Source organism: Cynocephalus volans, chromosome 10 (genome assembly GCF_027409185.1).
Source record: "Cynocephalus volans isolate mCynVol1 chromosome 10, mCynVol1.pri, whole genome shotgun sequence".
NCBI classification, from domain to species: domain Eukaryota; kingdom Metazoa; phylum Chordata; class Mammalia; order Dermoptera; family Cynocephalidae; genus Cynocephalus; species Cynocephalus volans.
Genome location: NC_084469.1, coordinates 83,721,021 through 83,740,588, shown reverse-complemented (window position 1 = coordinate 83,740,588; position 19,568 = coordinate 83,721,021). Strand labels below are relative to the sequence as shown.

The 19,568-nt window shown below is 40.5% G+C and overlaps 2 protein-coding genes across 5 annotated transcripts in view; one reads left to right on the top strand and one right to left on the bottom strand.

Annotated features, from left to right (window-relative positions):
• The first annotated feature begins 154 nt into the window (after positions 1–154).
• On the top strand, positions 155–9,380 carry ORC6 (origin recognition complex subunit 6). The gene is made up of 7 exons (XM_063112751.1): positions 155–337; positions 1,633–1,762; positions 5,346–5,509; positions 5,737–5,826; positions 6,992–7,104; positions 7,558–7,626; positions 8,855–9,380. The coding sequence occupies exons 1-7, from the start codon at positions 171–173 to the stop codon at positions 8,980–8,982; spliced, it is 861 nt and encodes a 286-aa protein (XP_062968821.1). The 5' UTR covers positions 155–170; the 3' UTR covers positions 8,983–9,380.
• Positions 9,381–11,816: 2,436 nt separating this feature from the next.
• The window catches only part of MYLK3 (myosin light chain kinase 3), a 48,621-nt gene continuing 40,869 nt past the window's right edge, over positions 11,817–19,568 (bottom strand). For all 4 annotated transcript variants that reach the window (XM_063110916.1, XM_063110918.1, XM_063110919.1 and 1 more), the window contains 4 exons: positions 19,336–19,464; positions 17,806–17,958; positions 16,621–16,753; positions 11,817–15,290 (listed from right to left, as the gene is read on the bottom strand). In XM_063110916.1, coding sequence (XP_062966986.1) covers positions 15,231–15,290; positions 16,621–16,753; positions 17,806–17,958; positions 19,336–19,464 — 475 coding nt within the window. In that variant the 3' untranslated portion in view covers positions 11,817–15,230. The remainder of the gene's footprint in view (positions 15,291–16,620; positions 16,754–17,805; positions 17,959–19,335; positions 19,465–19,568) is intronic.

Sequence of the window (19,568 nt, the reverse complement as noted above, 5' to 3'; positions counted from 1 at the left end):
AAGGCGGTATCTGACGAGTTTGTCAAGAAGGAAGGAATACAAGGAGGGGAAGCCGCCAGGCCACGTTCACTACATCCGCCTTAGAGAGTGCACTCGTGATGCGCACGCACAGAAGGAAGACCAGGACTGGTTTGTGAAACGGCCTCAACGTCTAGTCCCAACCAATCCACATGCGCCGGGGATGGAGCCTGGCTTTCACTGGCCGGCGCGGCGTCTGCGCGCGGGTTTTCGTCGCGTTGCAGCTGCTCGCGGAAGTCGTTGGCGTCAGCGTCATGGTGTCCGGGTTGATCGCGCGCCTCGCCCCGCGCCTGGGCCTCGCCGAGCCCGACGTGCTGAGGTGAGTCGGCCGTGTCCGCCTCACGGCCCTGGTTCCTCCTCAGGCGAGACCCGCACCCTTTCCGAGCGGCCGGGGGCGCGGGAGTGACAGGGAGCGCCGGGGCCGGGGAAACCAGGAGGAAGAAGGGTTGTTTTTTGCAATAGTGCACAGTGGTGTCTGGAGTCAGGGTGCTGGTTCTGGCTTTAGGAAGAACTTCCCGGCTGTGGGCTTATATGGGATGGCAAGAAAGGGCGACGGTAAACGTCCCTGGAAACAACTAGCTCGGTGGGATGCACGGTGGGGTAGGAAAAGGAGTGAGGGAGGACTTCCAGTCATTCCGCAGACTGTTTACATGGGTGGACCAGACGGACGTGGTAGAGACCCTATCGAGGTCACTGTCTACAATGACGAGGACTGTAGGACATCCAACGGGGAGATGTGCCGGACGACTGGGGTGTGGGACAGCACGGCCTGGCCGCTGCCTTTCTTAAAAATTCAGGAACGGCCTCGGAGGAGGTGCCATTTGCGCTGAGACCTGTTCGATTGAAGGTGCCAGCCAGGGTAGATGTGGTAAGAGAGGCCCAAGCAGAAAGAACAGCCCTTGCAGAAGCCTTGAGGTGGGAAGGATCTTTGCAGGATTCAATAAAGCCGTTGTAGCTAAAGCATGGAGAGCAGGACGAGGCCCGGTGCCTCAGCAGTCGATTAGGTGAGGCAAGGGAAGGAAAAGAGCACTTCGTAAGATTCGCGGACAGACCTCCTGCACTCGGTAATTATTTAGAACAGCCGTTCTCAACGTGTGGTGTCTGGACCAGCAGCATCAGTATCAACTTGGCACATTTTAGAAATACAAGTTTTTGAGCCCTACCCCAGGCCTACTGATCAGAAATTCTGGGAATGGGACCCAGCAATCTGCGTTTTCACAGGCTCCCAAGGTGATTTTCGAGTAACTAAAGTTTGAGAAGTACTGGTTTAGAGGAAGGGGGAAAAAAGAGGAACTCTGGTCTAACCTGCCTGCCTCTCTGATTGTTCATGCTTGTTCCGGTAATGGAAGGAGGAAAGAAGAGTTATTTTTTGGGTGAATTGAACTTACTTTTGCCTGGAAGCACTAGAGCACAGTGGTGTCTGGAGTCAGGGTGCTAATTCTGTCTTATAGAGCTTCCCCTCCCCAAAGGATGTGAGCTTCACTGCCAACCTCAAATAAACTTGCACAGTAGTTAAGCTCAGAATGAAGTCCACTAGCCTGTATTCATTGTTTACAAAGTGTTGGGCAGATTTCTGGAAAAGAGTTTTAGTGAACACATTGTCCTTATAACCAGGAAAGCAGAAGAATACTTGCGACTGTCCCAGGTGAAGTGTGTTGGCCTTTCTGCACATACCACAGAAACCAGTAATGCAGTCATGTGCCTGGACCTTGCAGCTTCCTGTATGAAGTGCCCCTTGGACAGGGTAAGTAGGTCCCACCAATGTCTGAAATATACATGCAACATTGAAGCTTAATCATTACATTTTAATTTTTGGTTGGTCTGATCCTGGTTAAAACTCTTATGTTTTAGAATTTTTCTGGCTATCCTCAGATGTTTATTTTATTTTATTTTTATTTTTATTTTATTTTATTTAATGAATCAAAATCTATTATACATATTTTGGGGGTTGAACATTGAGATATGTTGATCAAATCTATATTACTAGCATATGTATTGTTACAAATCGTAATTAGTCTTTATGCCCCTGTCCAATCTCTCCCCTTTCCCCATTACCTCCCCCTCCTCCCTCTAATTACCCTAGATTTCTTCTCTCCTTCTGAAATAATCACGGTTATTCTGTTAATTTGTTCCATAGATTAATCTGTCCAATGCTGAGAGATGTGATCGGGTCCCCCAATATTAGCAGATGCTGCTTCTGTCACTCTGAAATGGCCTTTGTGGAAAGAGACATCCTCTTCTTTTCTTTGACTCTGCTGGTGACTCTCCTTGTGTGAATGCACTCCAGTGGTTGGTGGACCATTTGCATGGTGCTTGTGGTGTCTAGTTGCTTTCGCGGCAGCCATGGTTATTGTGGAGGCTGTAGTGGGCCACCTACATGGAGGTGCTGTTTCTAGTATGCTCCTTGGCACTGGCAATAAGCCTGGTTGTAGGGTGTGTCTGGTCCCTTTCTCCATGTCTCTGGTCCCTGGGCAGGCCCCAAGTCGCTGGTGCCATGTGCCAGGTTGTGGAAGGTGTGTCCAGTCCCCTTCTCCATGCCTCGGGTCACCAGGTGAGACCCAAGGAGCTGGCTTGGTGTGCCTGGTTGAGGGAGGGCGGTCTGGTCCCTTTTTCCATGCCCTGGGTCTCTGTGTGGGCCCCAAGGCACTGGCATGGCATACCTCGTTGTGGGAGGAGGGTCCAGTCCCCATCTCCATGCCCAGGGAGGGCCCTGAGGCACTGGCATGGTGTGCCTGGTTTTGGGAGAGAGGTCCGGTCCCCTTCTCCATGCTTCAGGACCCTGGGCGGGCCCCGAGGTGCTGGCGTGGTGTGGCTGGTTGTGGGAGAGAGGTCTGGTCCCCTTATCCATGCCTTGGGTCCCTGGGTGGGCCCCGAGGCACTGGCATGGTGTGCCTGGCTGTGGGAGAGAAGTCCGGTCCCCTTCTCCATGCCCCGGGTTCCCAGGTGGGCCCCAAGGCACTGTCCTGGTGTGCCTGGTTGTGGGAGAGAAGTCTGGTCCCCTTCTCCATTCCCTGGGACCCTGGGTGGGCCTCGAGACACTGGCTTGGTGTGCCTGGTTGTGGGAGAGGTCCAGTCCCCTTCTCCTTGCCTCAGGTCACTGTGCAGGCCCCGAGGTGCTGGCATGGTGTGCCTGGTTGTGGGAGGAGGGTCCAGTCCCCTTCTCTGTGCCTTGGGTCCCTGTGCTGGCCCCGCGGCACTGGCACAGTTTGCCTGGAAGTGGGAGTAGGGTCTGGTCCCCAGATCCAAGCCTCTGGTTCCCAGGAAGGCCCCAAGGTGCTGGTGGTGTTCCTGGGCCAGAACTAATTTTTTGTCCTTTGCTTCTAACACAGGGGAACTTCCTGTGGGAACCAGTACTTGAGTGTGTGGTTGTTTAAATTGCTGCTTTGCTGCTATTTCCCTAGGGAAGGCTTTTTGTGCAGCTCTGGGTTTAATGGTTGATCTTATAGGTACTTCCAGCTCTCCAGAGACCAGGTGGATCTGTGTTCTGTGGAATCTCTGATCTGGGCCTGAGTCTTTTCATCAAACTGCACCCCATGCAATTCTGCATTCCTGACCAGTCTCCTGTGAGTGGTCTTGTGCTGATTGGGGGGGGCAGGTTGTCTGTCCTTGCTGTGTCCCAGTGTTCTCCTGGTGTTCCCATCTCACCCACCACCCATGCTCCAAACACTTCCCATGGTACGGGCCCGGTGCCGTCCCTTCAATGATTCACCGGCCTCTGAGTGGCTCCCTTTTTCTGGTTGTTCTGGCTCCTCGCTCCTTTGTGGGTCCATGGGAACCCTATTAGTGGTCTTGCTTTCCTGGGGGCCTCCAAGGCCCTCTTCTCTCCTACTGCCTCCAAGTAACTCCATCTGAAGGGCACAGCTGTGGCTTCTGCCAGCTCCTGCTCCATGCACTCATCAGCTCAAGCCTTAAAGCAGCCACAGCCCGAAACGCTCAGAGCAGCTTTTTCTTTCTCTTATCGTGGTTTCTCCCACCTTCATGAACTCCATAGGTCTCTCCTCCTCTTCCCCTGAGCTCCAGCAGCCCCAGCATGGCTGATGTTACATTTTTATAGTTGTAAATTGGTTGATTTGTGGGAGAGAGTGACGCTGCGGAACCGTTTATTCTGCCATCTTGACCAGAACCTCCCTTATATGTTATTTTAGATGGACATTAGAATCGTTTTGTTGAGTCGGAGGAAAAAATTTTGCAATGTTCTCTTTACTCTCTACTGTCTAGATCATCACCTCTTTCTTTCCTAGGGACCATCTTCCATGCTGCTACTATCATTATCCTCCAAAAACACATACTTTAAAATCCATGTATGTTTATCTTTCAGTATCACAGGGGTTGAGAGAACAATCTTTGGAGTCAGGAAGAGTCAACATGTTGAGATCAAATCTTTACACCATTACTAGCTCTGTGAGCCTCCAATTTCCTCATCCATAAAGTGAGGATAAGAATATTCATTTCACTGGGTTAAACAATGTACTGTATGTAACCCACATAACACAGTAGCTTCATCATAACAATACGCTCATTAAATGGTGCTATTGAAAACAAAGTTATGTTGGCTTCCCATTACCATCAAATTCTCCAGCCTCTCTCCAGTCCTGACCCCAATCTACAGTATTTACCTAACAAACAGTGCACTTTAATGGTTTGTGGCTTTGAAAATGCAACACCTTTTTTATCCTGGAATGCTCTTTGGCAAGCTCCTATTTGTCTTACATGACTTTGCCTTGGTGTTACACTTTATGAAGCTTTCCTTGACTCCCAGGCAGAGTTGGTTCCCCACAGTTGTTGATCCTTCTGTTTCCCTCTCCTCTCCCTTTCTCTCCTCCCACATACACACCCTCCCCACCTGACTCCCACTACTTCCCTCCTTCCTTTTCCCAATGAATTGCACATTGGCACCTTTGCTGAAAAACAAGTAACCATATATGTGTATCACGTGGTTTTTCACTCACAGCTTTGCTATATTAATACTGTGTAATAGGGGTTGGCTAGTTAGCTCAGGTGGTTAGAGTGCAGTGTTAGAACACCAAGGTCAAGGGTTCAGATCCCCATACGGGCCAACCACCAAAAAAAAAAAAATACTGTATAATAATTTTAAATTATCTGTGTGTGCCTGACTGCCTTTCTATAGTACGAGCTTCTTGAAAGTAGTACTTACTCTGTCTGCATGATTACTGATTTTTTATTAAATGTAGCTAAACCTCTAGGTAGAGTTACTTACCACAGGATTAATTAATTTTGAAAAGTTGATACCACTTATTAAATGTTTAAGGGCACTAATATCTAGAACTTGTGATTTTTATGATTTGTGTGTGTTTTTCCTTTCAAAGGCATATTTAATTAAACTTTCTGGTTTGAACAAGAAGATGTATCAGAGCTGTCTTAAATCTTTTGAGTGTTTACTGGGTCTGAATTCAAATATTGGAATAAGAGACTTAGCTGTACAGTTTACCTGTACAGAAGCAGTGAACATGGCTTCAAAGATACTGCAAAGGTATGGAGCATAAAGAGTCTTAACTGAAAATCTATGTTGATAGATAAAACAAAATTATCCCATGTCATATTCTGTATTTTCAGAATTAAAAAAATAACTAATATGCTAAAGTGACAAAGCACGTATCTCCATGCATTTAAAAAGCTTGTTAGTTCTAAATTGCATTTTCAGTCCCTTTTGAAATAATATTTCTAACAAATAATTCTGCAAATACTACTTTCCCTTAGCTATGAGTCCAGTCTTCCACAGACACAGCAAGTAGATCTGGACTTATCCAGGCCGCTTTTCACCACTGCTGCACTACTGTCAGCATGCAAGTAAGTGTTCCTTTTATCTTCAACTCAGAGCATATTTTCCCTAATAAATAATGTCAGGAATAGTGGCCAAATGACCAGATTCTCAGTTTATCCCATAATGTAGCTGACAGCTTGGAACTAGTGTTGCCAGAAGTGCAGTTGCTAAGTGGCGGCCATTTACATAGGCCAGGTATTTTGATTTCAGATTCTGACTTATGTAAGTGATGAAATCTGTCATTAAAACAGTGGTTTTTTTTTTTTTTTTTTTAAGTACTGACAGCAGTGTTCTTCAAGTAATTTGTAAAACATTTCAGTGATAAATTCTTACCTCTGGATCTTAAAATTTTGGGTTATCTGTGTATACTAATGTGTTACTCTGGGAATATTAGTAATTGTTGATATCTTTGTCTAAAGTTGCCTTATTTTATCTTGCTGGAAAATTCCTTAGAAAACAAAATGTAGTTAGTTGGCCTTTAAAAAAAAATGGGTTTCTCACTACTCTAATTTTGGTATATTTAGCTCTATTAGCTACATACCTAGGCATGATTAATGGGCATTTGTAGAAAACGTCCCTTTAATTCAACAAAGATGTGTATATAGGGAGAGAGTGTGTCTATTATTATAAAAAACAGTGAGAATAGTCAACCCCACTTTTGAAACCAAATTACATTGAGCAAAGAAAAGTTTGAACATTTCTATTACCCTAAACAAGAAGTTAGCTTTTTGTTTTTTTATTAGTGGTTGCTGTGGAGTGTTACTAGGAGGGTTTTTTGGGTTTTCTTCGGGGTGGGGGTTTTACATACCTTTAGTATAAGCATCATGGGTTAAAGTGAGGTGAACACTTAAAAATGCTATGATTGTCATTCAGCAAATTAGTAACATCTGACATTTACTAAAAAGATCTGAAAGGCATGAAGTACTACAGCAGATGTCTTTTATGTGCCCCATTTGTTACAAAACAGATCCCATGTGCATTTTAACTCAGTCCAATAAACAACTAAATTTTAAAAAAAGACAAATTTGCTTGTTTATGGCTAATGACATATGTTTAGAATAAAGGAAAAACTAGACAGTTGGGGGCCTTTAATAAAGCATGGGCAAAAAGGAAATAAGTTGATAATCTGGTTGGCCAGAAGAAAAAACTATATTGGTCTTGAGAAAAGCAATTTATGAAATTCTTTTGTAGGGTTCTAAAGCTAAAAGTGGATAAAAACAAAATGGTAGCCACATCTGGTGTAAAAAAAGCCATATTTGATCGGCTGTGTAAACAATTAGAGAAGATTGGACAGCAGATTGACAGTGAGTATTCTATAGTTCAAGAATGTGCTATTTGAAAATGTAGACTTGTTGGTAAAAGTCAAATATTTTCAAACTAACTGGCTGATTCCTGAATTTTATATTTAATGCGGACCAGATATGTTTTTAGTGAGAAAATTGGTTTTTCTATTTTTCAAATACAGTAGCTTAATAACTTTTTAAAAACCTGTGACTCTGTGAATCTATGCCTGGAAAATAGATTCTCTATTAACGTGCTTCAATGTTAAATGCCAGTCTCCATATACATACACTAGAATAGAAGTGATTCTCAAGTCTAACAAGAAAAGCCAAAGAAAAGAAAAGAACAAGATGATTTGCCTTCTCCTTATTCTAATATTTGGTCAGTCAAGGTACCTAATTTTTATTTGTGATCCAAAATACTAAAATTGAGAATAGAAAAATTAATCTTGATAACACTTTTTTCTTTTGTAAAAGGTGAGCCTGGAGATTTAGGTTCTCCACCACGGAAGAAAAAGAAGACAGTGGTTGAACCCCCAGAAAAGAGTAAGGCTTACTAATACTGTACTAATATTGAAATTAGTGCAATGCGGTTAATGCAGTGAACAGTCCTGTGGTGCTTTAGCAGCTGCCTATAAGAGTTAGGTTTAAGTAATCCCTAACCATTAATCATTTGATAAAACAGCTTTCCAAGCAATGAGTGGAAGTAACAGAAGTATTGTGTAATTAAGAATATATCTGAAGCCAGATTGTCTAGGTTCAAATCCTGCCTTACCACTGTTAAAAGAAAAACTTTACACAAATTAAGTTTAATTCTTTATTTGAGCAAAGAACAGTTCGTGAATCAGGCAGCATTCAAACCTGAAAACGGTTTAGAGCGCTCCACCCAGCAGTGTAAGCAGTGAGCTTTTGTAGGCTGAACACAGAAGCAAAGTAGAGAAATCACCTTATTGGCTAGGCTTTGCTTTATTTGGGCATGGTCTGATGGGAGTACTAGTTGTATAACCAATCAGCTGATGAGTTGTTTGTGATTAGCTGTTACTTGTTTTGTTTTTTTTTCGGTGGCTGGCTGGTATTAACCTTGGTGTTACCAGCACCATGCTCTAACCAAGTGAGCTAACTGGCCAGTCCTATTTGTTTTTGTTTGCTTTCTTAGCTACAAAAAATGTTTCCAAGTTAAGTTCCAGTTTGCTTACATAAGAGCTCCAGCTACAGACAACCTCAGGCTAATGGCTTCCTTATTTGCTCTACCACCACCTACTGGCTGTTTGATTTTAAGAATGTCACATAATTTTGTAAGCTTCAATTTCCTAATTTATAAAATGCAATTAATATTAGCACCCACTTCATAGGATTGTGGTAAGGGTTAAATAAGATAATACTATCTAAAGTGTTTGATTCTGGGGCTAGCCAGTTAGCTCAGTTGGTTAGAGTGTGGTGTTGCAACACAAAGGTCAGGGGTTCAGATCCCTGTACCAGCCAGCTGCCAAAAAAAATTAAATGCTTTGTTAAGGGCCTATCAAGCACTTAGCCTATCAAGCACAAGATAAGTGCTTGATAAATGTTAGCTATTTTTAGGATGTCTTGGAATGCTTGGAATGTAAGGAAAAGAAAAAAGTGATGTGGTAGCTGCTGTTTCTACATTTCATTTCAGTAATTTATTCCCTATTACCTTAATTAATCAAAGTAGACACTTCAAACAAGTTTACTTTTTTCTTATTTCATTTATAAGCATAAGAAGTTTGAAATCACTTTTGATAATTTTCTCTCATAGAAATAGAGAAGGTAGTAGAGAGCCCACATAAATCACGGAAAGATGAAGATCAGACACAGGATTATGAAGAATGGAAAAGGAATATATTGGAAAACGCTGCCAATGCTCAAAAGGGTACAGTAGAGTGATTGCAACTTCCAGACTGGCATGTGCTGCAAACTGATAGTACCTTGTCACCTCCAAAAAGATTTGAGGGCTTTGGAATTTTGTTTGAACTTTTATAACAAGGATCCTAAGACTATCGCCTTAGTAGCAAAGAAGCCAGCACTGGGGCTGAGTTCTGGGCAGCAGGCTGGCCCCTGACGTGGGTAACATTAGATCAACTACAGTGCCAGATTGGCAAAGCCTTGGCTCTCCACAGGTCTGCTCTTCTACAAAATGGAATTGGAGCCACTTTGCTTTTTTGTTTTGTTTTAAGTAAAACTAAGTCTCCTGTCTTATACAGAATATAACCTTAAGGCTGAATGGAATCTTACAGATTTTACTTAAGTTTTTGTGTAAGTTTTTTGGTTTGATTGAATCAACACATTGTACAGCCCAAGTTAATAAATGTTATTTTTATATGCATTCAAGTTGCACTCATCATTGGTTTGGAGGAATCCTTATGCCAAAAGTCATGTCTACTGTAGCAGGAAAAAAAGCCCAGGTTCCTGTATACTGAGACACACTGCTCACCAGAGCAAAAACTCAAACCAGACTTCATGGGTTTAGAACCCTGCTCAGCCACTTAACCACCTGTGAAACCTTGAGCACATTAATTAACTTCTTTATGTCTCATCTATAAGTAGGAATAAAAATGGTACTACCTCTTAGAATAATTTGTAGGAGTATCTGAGCCAATACATGTAAAGCATTTAGCACAGCACCTGGTATGAGTAAGTATTTAGTAAATATTAGAACACAGAGAGAATCTCACATATGGAAGTCTCACATAATGAATTACACATTAACACCACATTATAAAATCAATAAATACACCACATTTACTTTCTTTGATATCCACATACTGAAAATTGTAAACTTAGTAAATACTACTTATTTTAATACTATGGAAAGGAAGTTGCTGGGGCATCATGCCAGATGTGATTTTTAACTAAAATTAAGAATATATGATCTAATTAAATATTTCCATGAAGAATTTGTATGATGAAGTGATTTCATCCAAATTTTTAAAATCTATTCAGAATGGTATCAATAATAATAGCAGTTGCCTTTTATCTACTACAAATAAGGCATAAAACCTGCTGCATAAACCTGGAGTGACTAAAAGTGTTTTCTCTTTTTTTCCCCTGCCCTTTTTAGTTCTAGAAATTTAGCAGACTAAGGCTACAAAAATACCACTATCAAATGATCCCAACCTATCCCAATGTCCAGCAAACCCTATGGTGTTTGGGAATGAACATGAGCTTTGCCACACACATTTGGATTTAAATTCTGGCTCTGCCATTTCTCCCCTAAGATTTAGATTTCTAGCTTTGAGTCAAAAGCAATGAACTCTAAAATTAAGCACATTCACTGTTTTTAAATTGTAGTAAAATACACATAACATAAAATTTATCATCCTAACCTTTTTTAAGTGTACAATTCAGTTGTTTTGCAACCCCTCTCCAGGAATTTTTCATCTTGCAAAACTGACTACCCATTGCACCCACCAGTCTACCTACATTCTGTCTCTGAATTTGACTAGGTATTTCATATAAGTGGAATCATGCAGTATTTGTCTTTGTGACTGGCTTATTTCACTTAGCTTAATGTCCTCGAGGTTCATCCATGTTGTAGCATGTGTCAAAACTTTCTTCCTTTTCAAGGCTGAATAATATTCAATTTTATACATGTTTATCTCTTCATCCATCAATGGGACACTTGAGTTGCTTCCTCCTCTTGGCTGTTGTGATGGGCTATGAACATGAGTATACAAATATCTCTTGGGGGCTATGCTTTCAATTCTTTTGGGTAGATAGCTAAAAGTGGGATTGCTGTATCAGATGATAATTCAGTTTTTAAATTTTTGAGGGGCCACCGTACTGTCGCTAGTGGCTGAATCATATTACATTCCCACCAACAGTTCAAAAAGGTTCAATTTCTCAACATCCTCACCAACACTTGTCTTCTGGTTTTTTGATAGTAGCCATCCTAGTGGGTGTGAGATGGTATCTCATTGTGGTTTGATTTGCACTTTGTAATGGTAGTGATGTTGAGCATCTTCTCATGGGCTTATTAGCAGTTTGTATATTTTCTTTGGAGAAGTGTCTATTCAAGTCCTTTGCCCCTTTTTGAATTGGGTTTTGTTGTTGTTAGGTTATAGGAATTCTTTATATATTCTAGATATTAACCCTTATCAGACATATGATTGATAAATATTTCCTCCCATTCCTTAAGTCACCTTTTCACTGTGTTGATTGTGTTCTTTGATGCGTAGACGTTTTTAATTTTGATGTCCAATTTATCTATTTTTACTTTTGGTGCCTGTGCTTTTGCTGTCATATCCAAGAAATCTGCCATATCCAATGCCATGAAGCTTTTCCTTCATGTTTTCTCCTAAGAGTTTTATAGTTTTAGTTCTTACGTGTAGGTATTTGACCCATTTTGAGTTAATTCGCTTTTTAATTACACTACTAAGATGGGATTCTGACCAATCTGAAACTTCTGAGCCTTGTTTATATACAGTATGAGAATAAATGTAAGTACTGTTTGTGACTTTCCTTATGCCTTAAAAGCAGGTGAGGGTAATTATTTTGATTATTTGGAATATATTAGGTACTTGATTATTTCTTAAATTAGTTGGGGAGCAGAGGAATTGCCTTAAAGGAATCTCATCCAAAACTCCTCAGGAATCCTTTCTACAATTTTCCAACACATTCACGTTGCCAGTGATGGAAACTTACTACTTAGGGAGTTCGTCTGTTGCAGTACTGTTATTATTGTAAAAGCTTTTTGGAAACTCAGTTTTTTAACAGTTCCTCATAGTTTATTTAACTGATTTTTAGAACATTTTTGATCATGAAAAATTTTAAATATATACAACAATAAAGAGGACAGTATAATGAAACCCATACTGATCACCCTGACCCAGCAGTTAGTAAGATTTTTCCACACTTGCTTAAGTATACCTCTCTTTTTCCCAAAAGTCATTTCACATACACTCTAACGACATTGCCCTGATCACACCTCACCAAATTAATAATAATTGTTACCATCAAAGTGAAATCTATAATTAAACTTCCCTGAATGTCACTAAAATATATTTTTATTTACTCAAATCAGGATCAAAACAATGTGCACATTTGACATTGGGTTGCTAATTTTTAATTATAAAAGCAATACATGCTCACTGTAAAAAAAAAAAAAAGACTCAAATGGTTCAGAGAGTTATAAAGTGAAAAGCAGGTATCGCCCTCTCCCAATCACCCTCTTCACACCCCACTGTAAAAGTTCTTGCATATCCTACAATTCTTTGGCTGGTATGGGGATCTGAACTTTTGACCTTGGTGTTAACAAGGCTGTGCTCTAACCGACTGTGCTAACCAGCCAGCCGCATTCTAGAATTTTTTAATGCACATTTATAAGCATACGTCTCTTTACAAATAAGATGATACCATATGTACTCATATGTTCTATAATTTTTCTTTATAATAAAAAGATGGCTTTCAGTACATCTAGATCTATACCAACTGGGAGGTATTCCACTATATGGATATGGTAAAATTTATTTAACTAAACCCAACTGGAGTTCAGATCCCCATACTAGCCAGCAGCCAAAATAAAATAAACCCAAACTGATAGATGTGTTGGTGGTTTCTATTGGGCCATTAGCATAAATCTCTGTACACTTGTTCAAGTACTGAAGGATAAATTTCTAGAAATGGAACTACTGAATGAAAGCGTGGGCATGACTTATTTGGATATATATCCAGGAAAAGTGGGAGCATGCCATTTTCCCTACACTCTCACCAACTCTTCACCAATAGATAGGTGAAAAAAGTAGGCCCCAACTACCTTTTAGAGTTTCTCTATCTAGTACTTTCCAAAGACCATTTGTTTATTCAAATGGAAAGTCCCATTAGAAATAGTTGATACCAACACAGTTGCAATGTAAAAATTTTTAGCTAAGTACACACCAGCAAAGCAGAGAACTAAAAATATCCAGAAAATTCACCCTCATATTTCAGATTAGGGAGGCTGAAATCCACATTTCCTCTCATTTGTGTGGGTCTGGCCTAAACATACCCCTCAAAGGGGACTTTGGAGAGAAATTGTTTCTCTAAGTAAAAAATAACACCATAAAGGGAAAAAATATAAAATTTGATAGATGATACAAGATTCTCTCTAGATCTGCCCTGTCCAGTATAGAAGCCACTAGCTACTTGTGACTATTAAGCTCTTAAAATGTGGCTAATGCAACTGCAGGACTGAATTTTCATTTTATTTATTTATTTTTGGCGACTGGTGGTACAGTGATCTGAACCATTGACCTTGATGTTATCAGCACCATGCTCTCCCAAGTGAGCTAACCAGCCAGCCCAATTTTACTTAATTCAAAGTAAAAATGAATGCTTAATTCAATTACTGGAAAACTTTTAAGTACATTTCAAACAACTTGAGTGAGTATATTTTTCCATAGTAAATTTTATGAAATCTAAACACAAATTAAGTATATCCAATGAAAACCTAGCATCTGAATTGATGTGTGTTTTAAGTATAAAATACACATCAGATTTTGGAGACTTAGTATGAAAAAAGAATATAAAATAATCTCAATAATTTTTATATTAATTAGATAAAGAAATAATATTTTTGATATATTGGGTTAACAAATTATTAAAATTAATTTCAGAAGTATTTTTAGAGGCACTACTAGAAATCTTTAAATTACGTATATGGCTTGTATTATATTTCTGTTGGGCAGTGCTACTGTAGATCAGGGTAATTAACTACATTTTTCTAGAGAGAAGATTCATAGCATTCCCTAAGAATCTTGAGTCCCAAAGAGGGTAAAACCACCATACTAGATAGAACTAGAAAATATCCTCTTTAGCTCCTTCTGAAGGCTGCCCTCAAAAACCCTTTTTCAGAAAGATAACTTATTCTTAAGAAATAAAACACTGTACCCAATCACTGTGACTCTGGCATTAAAGGACAGTTTGCAGCAGCCATCTTTTCTGATGGTCATACGTTAGCTGGCCAACTTGAAGTAGACATAGACTTGCTGGGACTGAAAATCTTAGCATCCTGACAAGGAACTTTTCCCGGAAAAGTTACAGAAGAAACCTACAATTTGAGTACCGCAGCAGCAGGATAACCTCTCCACCTACTGCCTCTCTCCCCATACCCATGTCCTCTGCCAAAAAAGTCTTTATTCTGGGACAAAAATCCTGAAATGCTATGAAACTGTCCCGTGTCTAAAAAACTAAAAGTAACTACTCCAACTAAAACTGCTGATCCAGTAAGGTAATGGGAATAGCATAGAAATCAGCTGGAAGCAAGGAAATTTAAAGGATTATTTACTTCTGAATAATAAAGTACTCCTTGTTAATCATTTTATAAATTGGTTAAATGACAACGTTGAAAGTGGTATATCCTTAATAAAGTAGTTGCAGAGTCTTCCTTTGTCTCATGATGTATAATTTCTGTGTTTCTCTGAGAAAACTAATATCATCACATTCTTCTCTCTTTCATATATTGCATATCAGTTTCCAGACTTATTAGATCACACATTCATAACCAAGGAAGGAGGGTCAGGACAGAGCAGAATTAGGAGAGATGGTGAAGGTGTGTATAGATTTTAAAAGCACATTCAAAATTATCATTGTTCTGATTTGGCTGTGACAGTTGGTATAGTTTGAAATTTCAAAGAATATCAAAAGATGCACATTGATGTTGATTCTCAAAAGGGAGCATAAATTAAAACAAGTTTGAGGGTCACTGTCCTATATCCTCATTGCTTGACACTAGAGCAGGTAGTACAATAAAATGTCAGCTCACACCCGAGCAAATCAAAGTTCTAGGAATTCCTGTACTGGAGGAGATAATAGTGAATAACATGCCACTAAGTAATTCTTTAATCAGAGTAAGTTTAGAATTTAAATTTGCAGATGAAAAGTAGGAGCTTTCCTACCTACCTAAAGCATGCCTACACTTACCACCAAAAGTAGGTATACTTGAAAAGTAAACACAGCATTTCAAGGTCAGTGATCTTACAAGACAGAAAAAAAGCTTCTTAGGTCACCTTATTTACAGACACTTTTCATCCACAAGGAAGGCAACAGCCATAACCTTTTTGCAAAATAAGTGGAATAATAGTAAAAGGCCAGATTATTCTATTATCTTGAGTCATCACTTCACCACCGACTTCAATAATTTCTGGGCCCGTTGAAGATTAGGGAGAGGTTGGAAATTTCCTTAACCTGTTGGCAGCAGTCACCACGTAGAAATGTTTCTTGAGGTAGGGAGAGAAAAAAACCATATTTTAGACCAATTGCTTTAAGAAGAAACAATAAAAGGACTTAACCAAGTCTATTCACGTGGGTTTGTTTAAAACTGATAACCTAAAGGATGGAAAAAAGTGCTACGAATTGAATTGTGTCCCCTAAAGTTTCATGTATTAGAAACTTAACCCCTCCTGTGACAGTGGTAAGAAGGTGGGAAATCCTATTATTGTAATTGAAAGTTTGGGCCTTTAAGAGGTGATTAGATTGTAAGGACTGTTCCCTAGTGAATGGATTGATCCATTCGTGGAGTAATGGGCATGGTTCTGATGGCTTTAAAAGGAGAGCAACTGAGAAGCTTAGCTCTCTCTCTCTTGCTCAGCCATGTGACACCCTGCATTGCTGTAGAGTCATCACCATTGAAAAAGGCCCTCACTAGATGTATTCCCTGGACTTTGGACTTCCCAGCCTCCAAAACTGTAAGAAATAAATTTTATTTCTTTATAAATTACCCAGTTTCAGGTATTTCTGTTATAAGTAACAAAAAACAGACTAATACGACAAGTTTCTAGAATAATTATAGTCACTTGACTTTCAGGGGCATGTTTGGAGTAAGTATGACGTGAGAAGATGTTATCCTGACCTTTTTATATGAGAAATTGAGCACCCTAGAACAGGGTTTTTCAAATTGTGATTCACAACCCACCAGTGGGTCATGAAATCAAATTTATGAGTTGTGAGCAGCATTTTTAAATGAAACCAAATGGCATAGAATAGAAGGTATCAGAATGCATCACACTCTGTTAGAATAAATGTGAAAGTTTTCTTTCATATGTGTGTGTGTACATGTATATGCATACTTGTGTAGCGAGGGTCTGAGTCAATATCAAAACGTTGGAAAGCCACTTCCTCGGATGACAATTGCTTTTAAGATAAGTTTTATGTCCATGGTACCAAAGAGTTCTGTTGTAAACAAAATTATAAAGCTTCTGAAGCTTAATAGGGCTTTCCCATTCCCCATTCTGAAATGTGGAGGAATCAGGCCTCAAGCTACAAACAGTTCAGCAGCTTCACTACTATTGCCATTTAAAACATATGCTCAAATTTCATTCTGTCACTTTAAGTGTCCATATAAGTATGAACTAAATGCCACTTTTATGCGTTATTTTTGGCCTGTGGCATTTTTAAGTCAAGCTAACAGCTTTTGACATGAGAGATATTTTTTTCCCTAAATAATATTTATATTTAGAATCAAATGTAAGTAAAAATTTAGTTACAATTTTTTTCAAAGGACATATTAAGAAGACAAATGCTGCCTTTACTAAAAGAAAAACAAAATACCTTCCATTTTCTCTGAGCCATGTATTTCTGCAGCAGTAGTTGGGATTTGAGACGAACTTTGGATTTTGAAGCTTTAGCAGGCAAATTATTTAACCACTCATGTTTCAGGCACTGTGTGGCACTCATTCTGCAGCTGTGAAATCAAACAGCAATTGAGACTTTTAACTGGGGTGGAATTTTCTAGTTGTCCAAAAATCTGTTTAGTTGGGGAGGAAGCCTGAGTCAGTGGAACAGATTAATCATGTATGCAGATTCATGCCGTCTTCCAAAAAGGGAATTCATGTCTAAAGTTCGCCTCCTTAAAAGTGCTAGAAAGTCATCAGCAAAATGTTCCCTGACTTCTATAGAGGGAACGTATCCCAATAATTAATCACCACCTCCCATGGAAGGCTAGGAAATCAAGGCAGGGTGGTAGGAAAGCCAGCTGTGCCTGGAATTGCTCTTAAGAAGTAAATGAACGTGAGACTTGGAGGAAGCTCATTTTTCCTTCCGGACTATAATGTCAACTTGTTCATCTGAATTAGGAATTTTTTTCCTCTCACATAACTTGTCACAATCAGAAAGAAACAAAACTGTGAAGGTCAGGGAACTATGAACTGTCTTACAGACCAGACTCTTGAACCTTACTCCTGGGTCATTAATACTTTGGTTATTTCCACCTATTATTTTATGTCTGAGTATCAAAAAACTCAATGGCTCAACCCATGACTTTGATATAATTGCTGAAGCCTAAGTAGGCCATCATCACCAAGAAATGAGGCATTTAGACCTTTATTCTGGGGAATAATATTTGCCTATCTCAACTTTTTTCAACATTAGTCTATTACAGGGCTCGCGCCAGTTAGCTCAGTTGTTTAGGGCGCGGTGTTATAACACCAAGGTCAAGGGTTTGGAAGCCCCTACTGGCCAGCTGCCAAACATTAGCCTATTACAAGTGATAAGGTGTAAATATGCTCATTTCTAAAACTATCTAGATTTTATGCCCCTAGTTGTTTGTTTTTAAAATTGATTTCCTTTGTCCCTTTCTCTGTTCCCTTTACTGTTCCAAACAAGTAGCAGACTAAAAACTCCTGAACAGAATCAGTCCATAGGAAGAAAGGACCTTTAGCTTCAGCAGTCCTGCCCAGCTTCCAGACCACAGGCCACCATCAGAATGGTTCATGACCCACAAGCAATAATAAGTACCTCTTTTCTTTCACCAGCAAACGGGAAACAAAGTCCTTGGCCTCCTCCGACAGCCCTTCAAAGGTGTCAGCATCGAAATCCCAGCTACAGTTCACAATGAAATTCATGGTCTCTGCATCTGTTTCCCCTAGAAATGGGGACAAACCACTGAGTCTATAGAGGAGAGAAAGGACCATCAGTATGTGGAAGCCACATTTGCCAACAGGCACCAACAAATAGAGAAGAAACTTACAAGGTTCAAGCAGACCTAACCAAAACCAAGAACGTCCAAAAGAAAAGCACCCTTATTACTTCTGCATAGGACATAGGCCAGTGTGTTCACTAAGGGGAGGAAGTGGAACAATTAAAACTTTGGAGGCAGGAAGGGTGTTTATAATAAGTTCTCCATGTATTCACCTCTTTTCCCCACATCCCTGAAATAACGAGTAAATTGGGGCCCAACTCAAAAAATGTCCAGTTATCAAGTACATATTGATTTAATTGAAAAATCACTTTCCATGTCTCTGAGACAGCCAGGCTGGTTTAAATACTATCCAAACCTTGGGCCACAGGAAAATAGGCTTTATTAGGCTCCTGCTAGCATGAGGTCAGAGAGGCAGGACAACCTAACCTGCTGGCCTGGGGGGCTCTGAACTTCCCCGGCCTGGTGCAGCACTCACATATAAAGTGCAGGGACCCATGGCAGCAGTTACATGATAATGATAATGATGAGACTAGAAGCAAAACATTTGTCGGCCTGTGAGGAAATAGCCAAGGGAAGGCCACAGTTGGAGAGAGAAAAATCAGAGAGCACAGGATCAGAGAGCACAGGGCCGGAAGTGACAAGGTCAGATGATGCAGCAGTGTCCTGCCCTGCCCATCCCCTCTCCTCGCCCCTCCAGCTCCAGTACAAAAGCACCTGCATTTCTTTCCTGGAGGGCTTTCTCTCCAGTTGAAGCTTGCTTTACTTTACCCACCTAGAAGTACTGGGAAATTAGTTCCACCTCCCCCTACCTGGGATTAGCCCATAAGCAATAACTAACAAGAGTATAAACACCCCAACACCCTTGCCCCTCAAATGGAAGGACTCTGAGGAGGTGTTCTACCATGGATCCCAGAGTTCCCCCACAGAATTAAACTCCAGTTGCCCACAGTTGGGCCTTACTCCTAGGTCATTAATACCTTTGGTTATTTTCAGTTACAATTTTATGTCTGAATATTAGTAAACTCAGCGGCTCAATCCATGATTTTCATATAGCTGCTGAAGGCCGAGTAGGCCTTTATGACCAAGAAATGAAGTATTCAGACCTTTATTCTGAGGAATAACATCTGAATATCTCAACCTTTTTTCAACATTAACTGGCTCGATAACACGCCCTTAACTGGCTGCCTTTTCTTCCCCACCTCTCTGCCCCACTCCTCTACTGGTGTTTCCTGGGAGCACCTCCCTAACAAACTATTTGCACTCAAATTTTTGTTGCTTCTAGGGGTACCCAAAGTAAGCCAGATGGCCCCCATCCCCGCTTCAGAGGCAGGCCCCTAAGCACTCACAGCATGTAGGTAATGACACCCATACTCCACATGTCCGTGGGGAACGAGACAAATTCATAGTTGACGACTTCTGGAGCCAGGAACTCTGGAGTGCCGAAGTTCACCTTCAGCTTTTCCCGAGGCTTGTACCTAGGGAGGAAGAGACGTAGAGGACCATGAGAGTGAGACCTGGGAGAAGATGTGGGTGTTGGGACTAATCCCCGGTGGGAGGTAGACATTCCTGACCCTTCCTG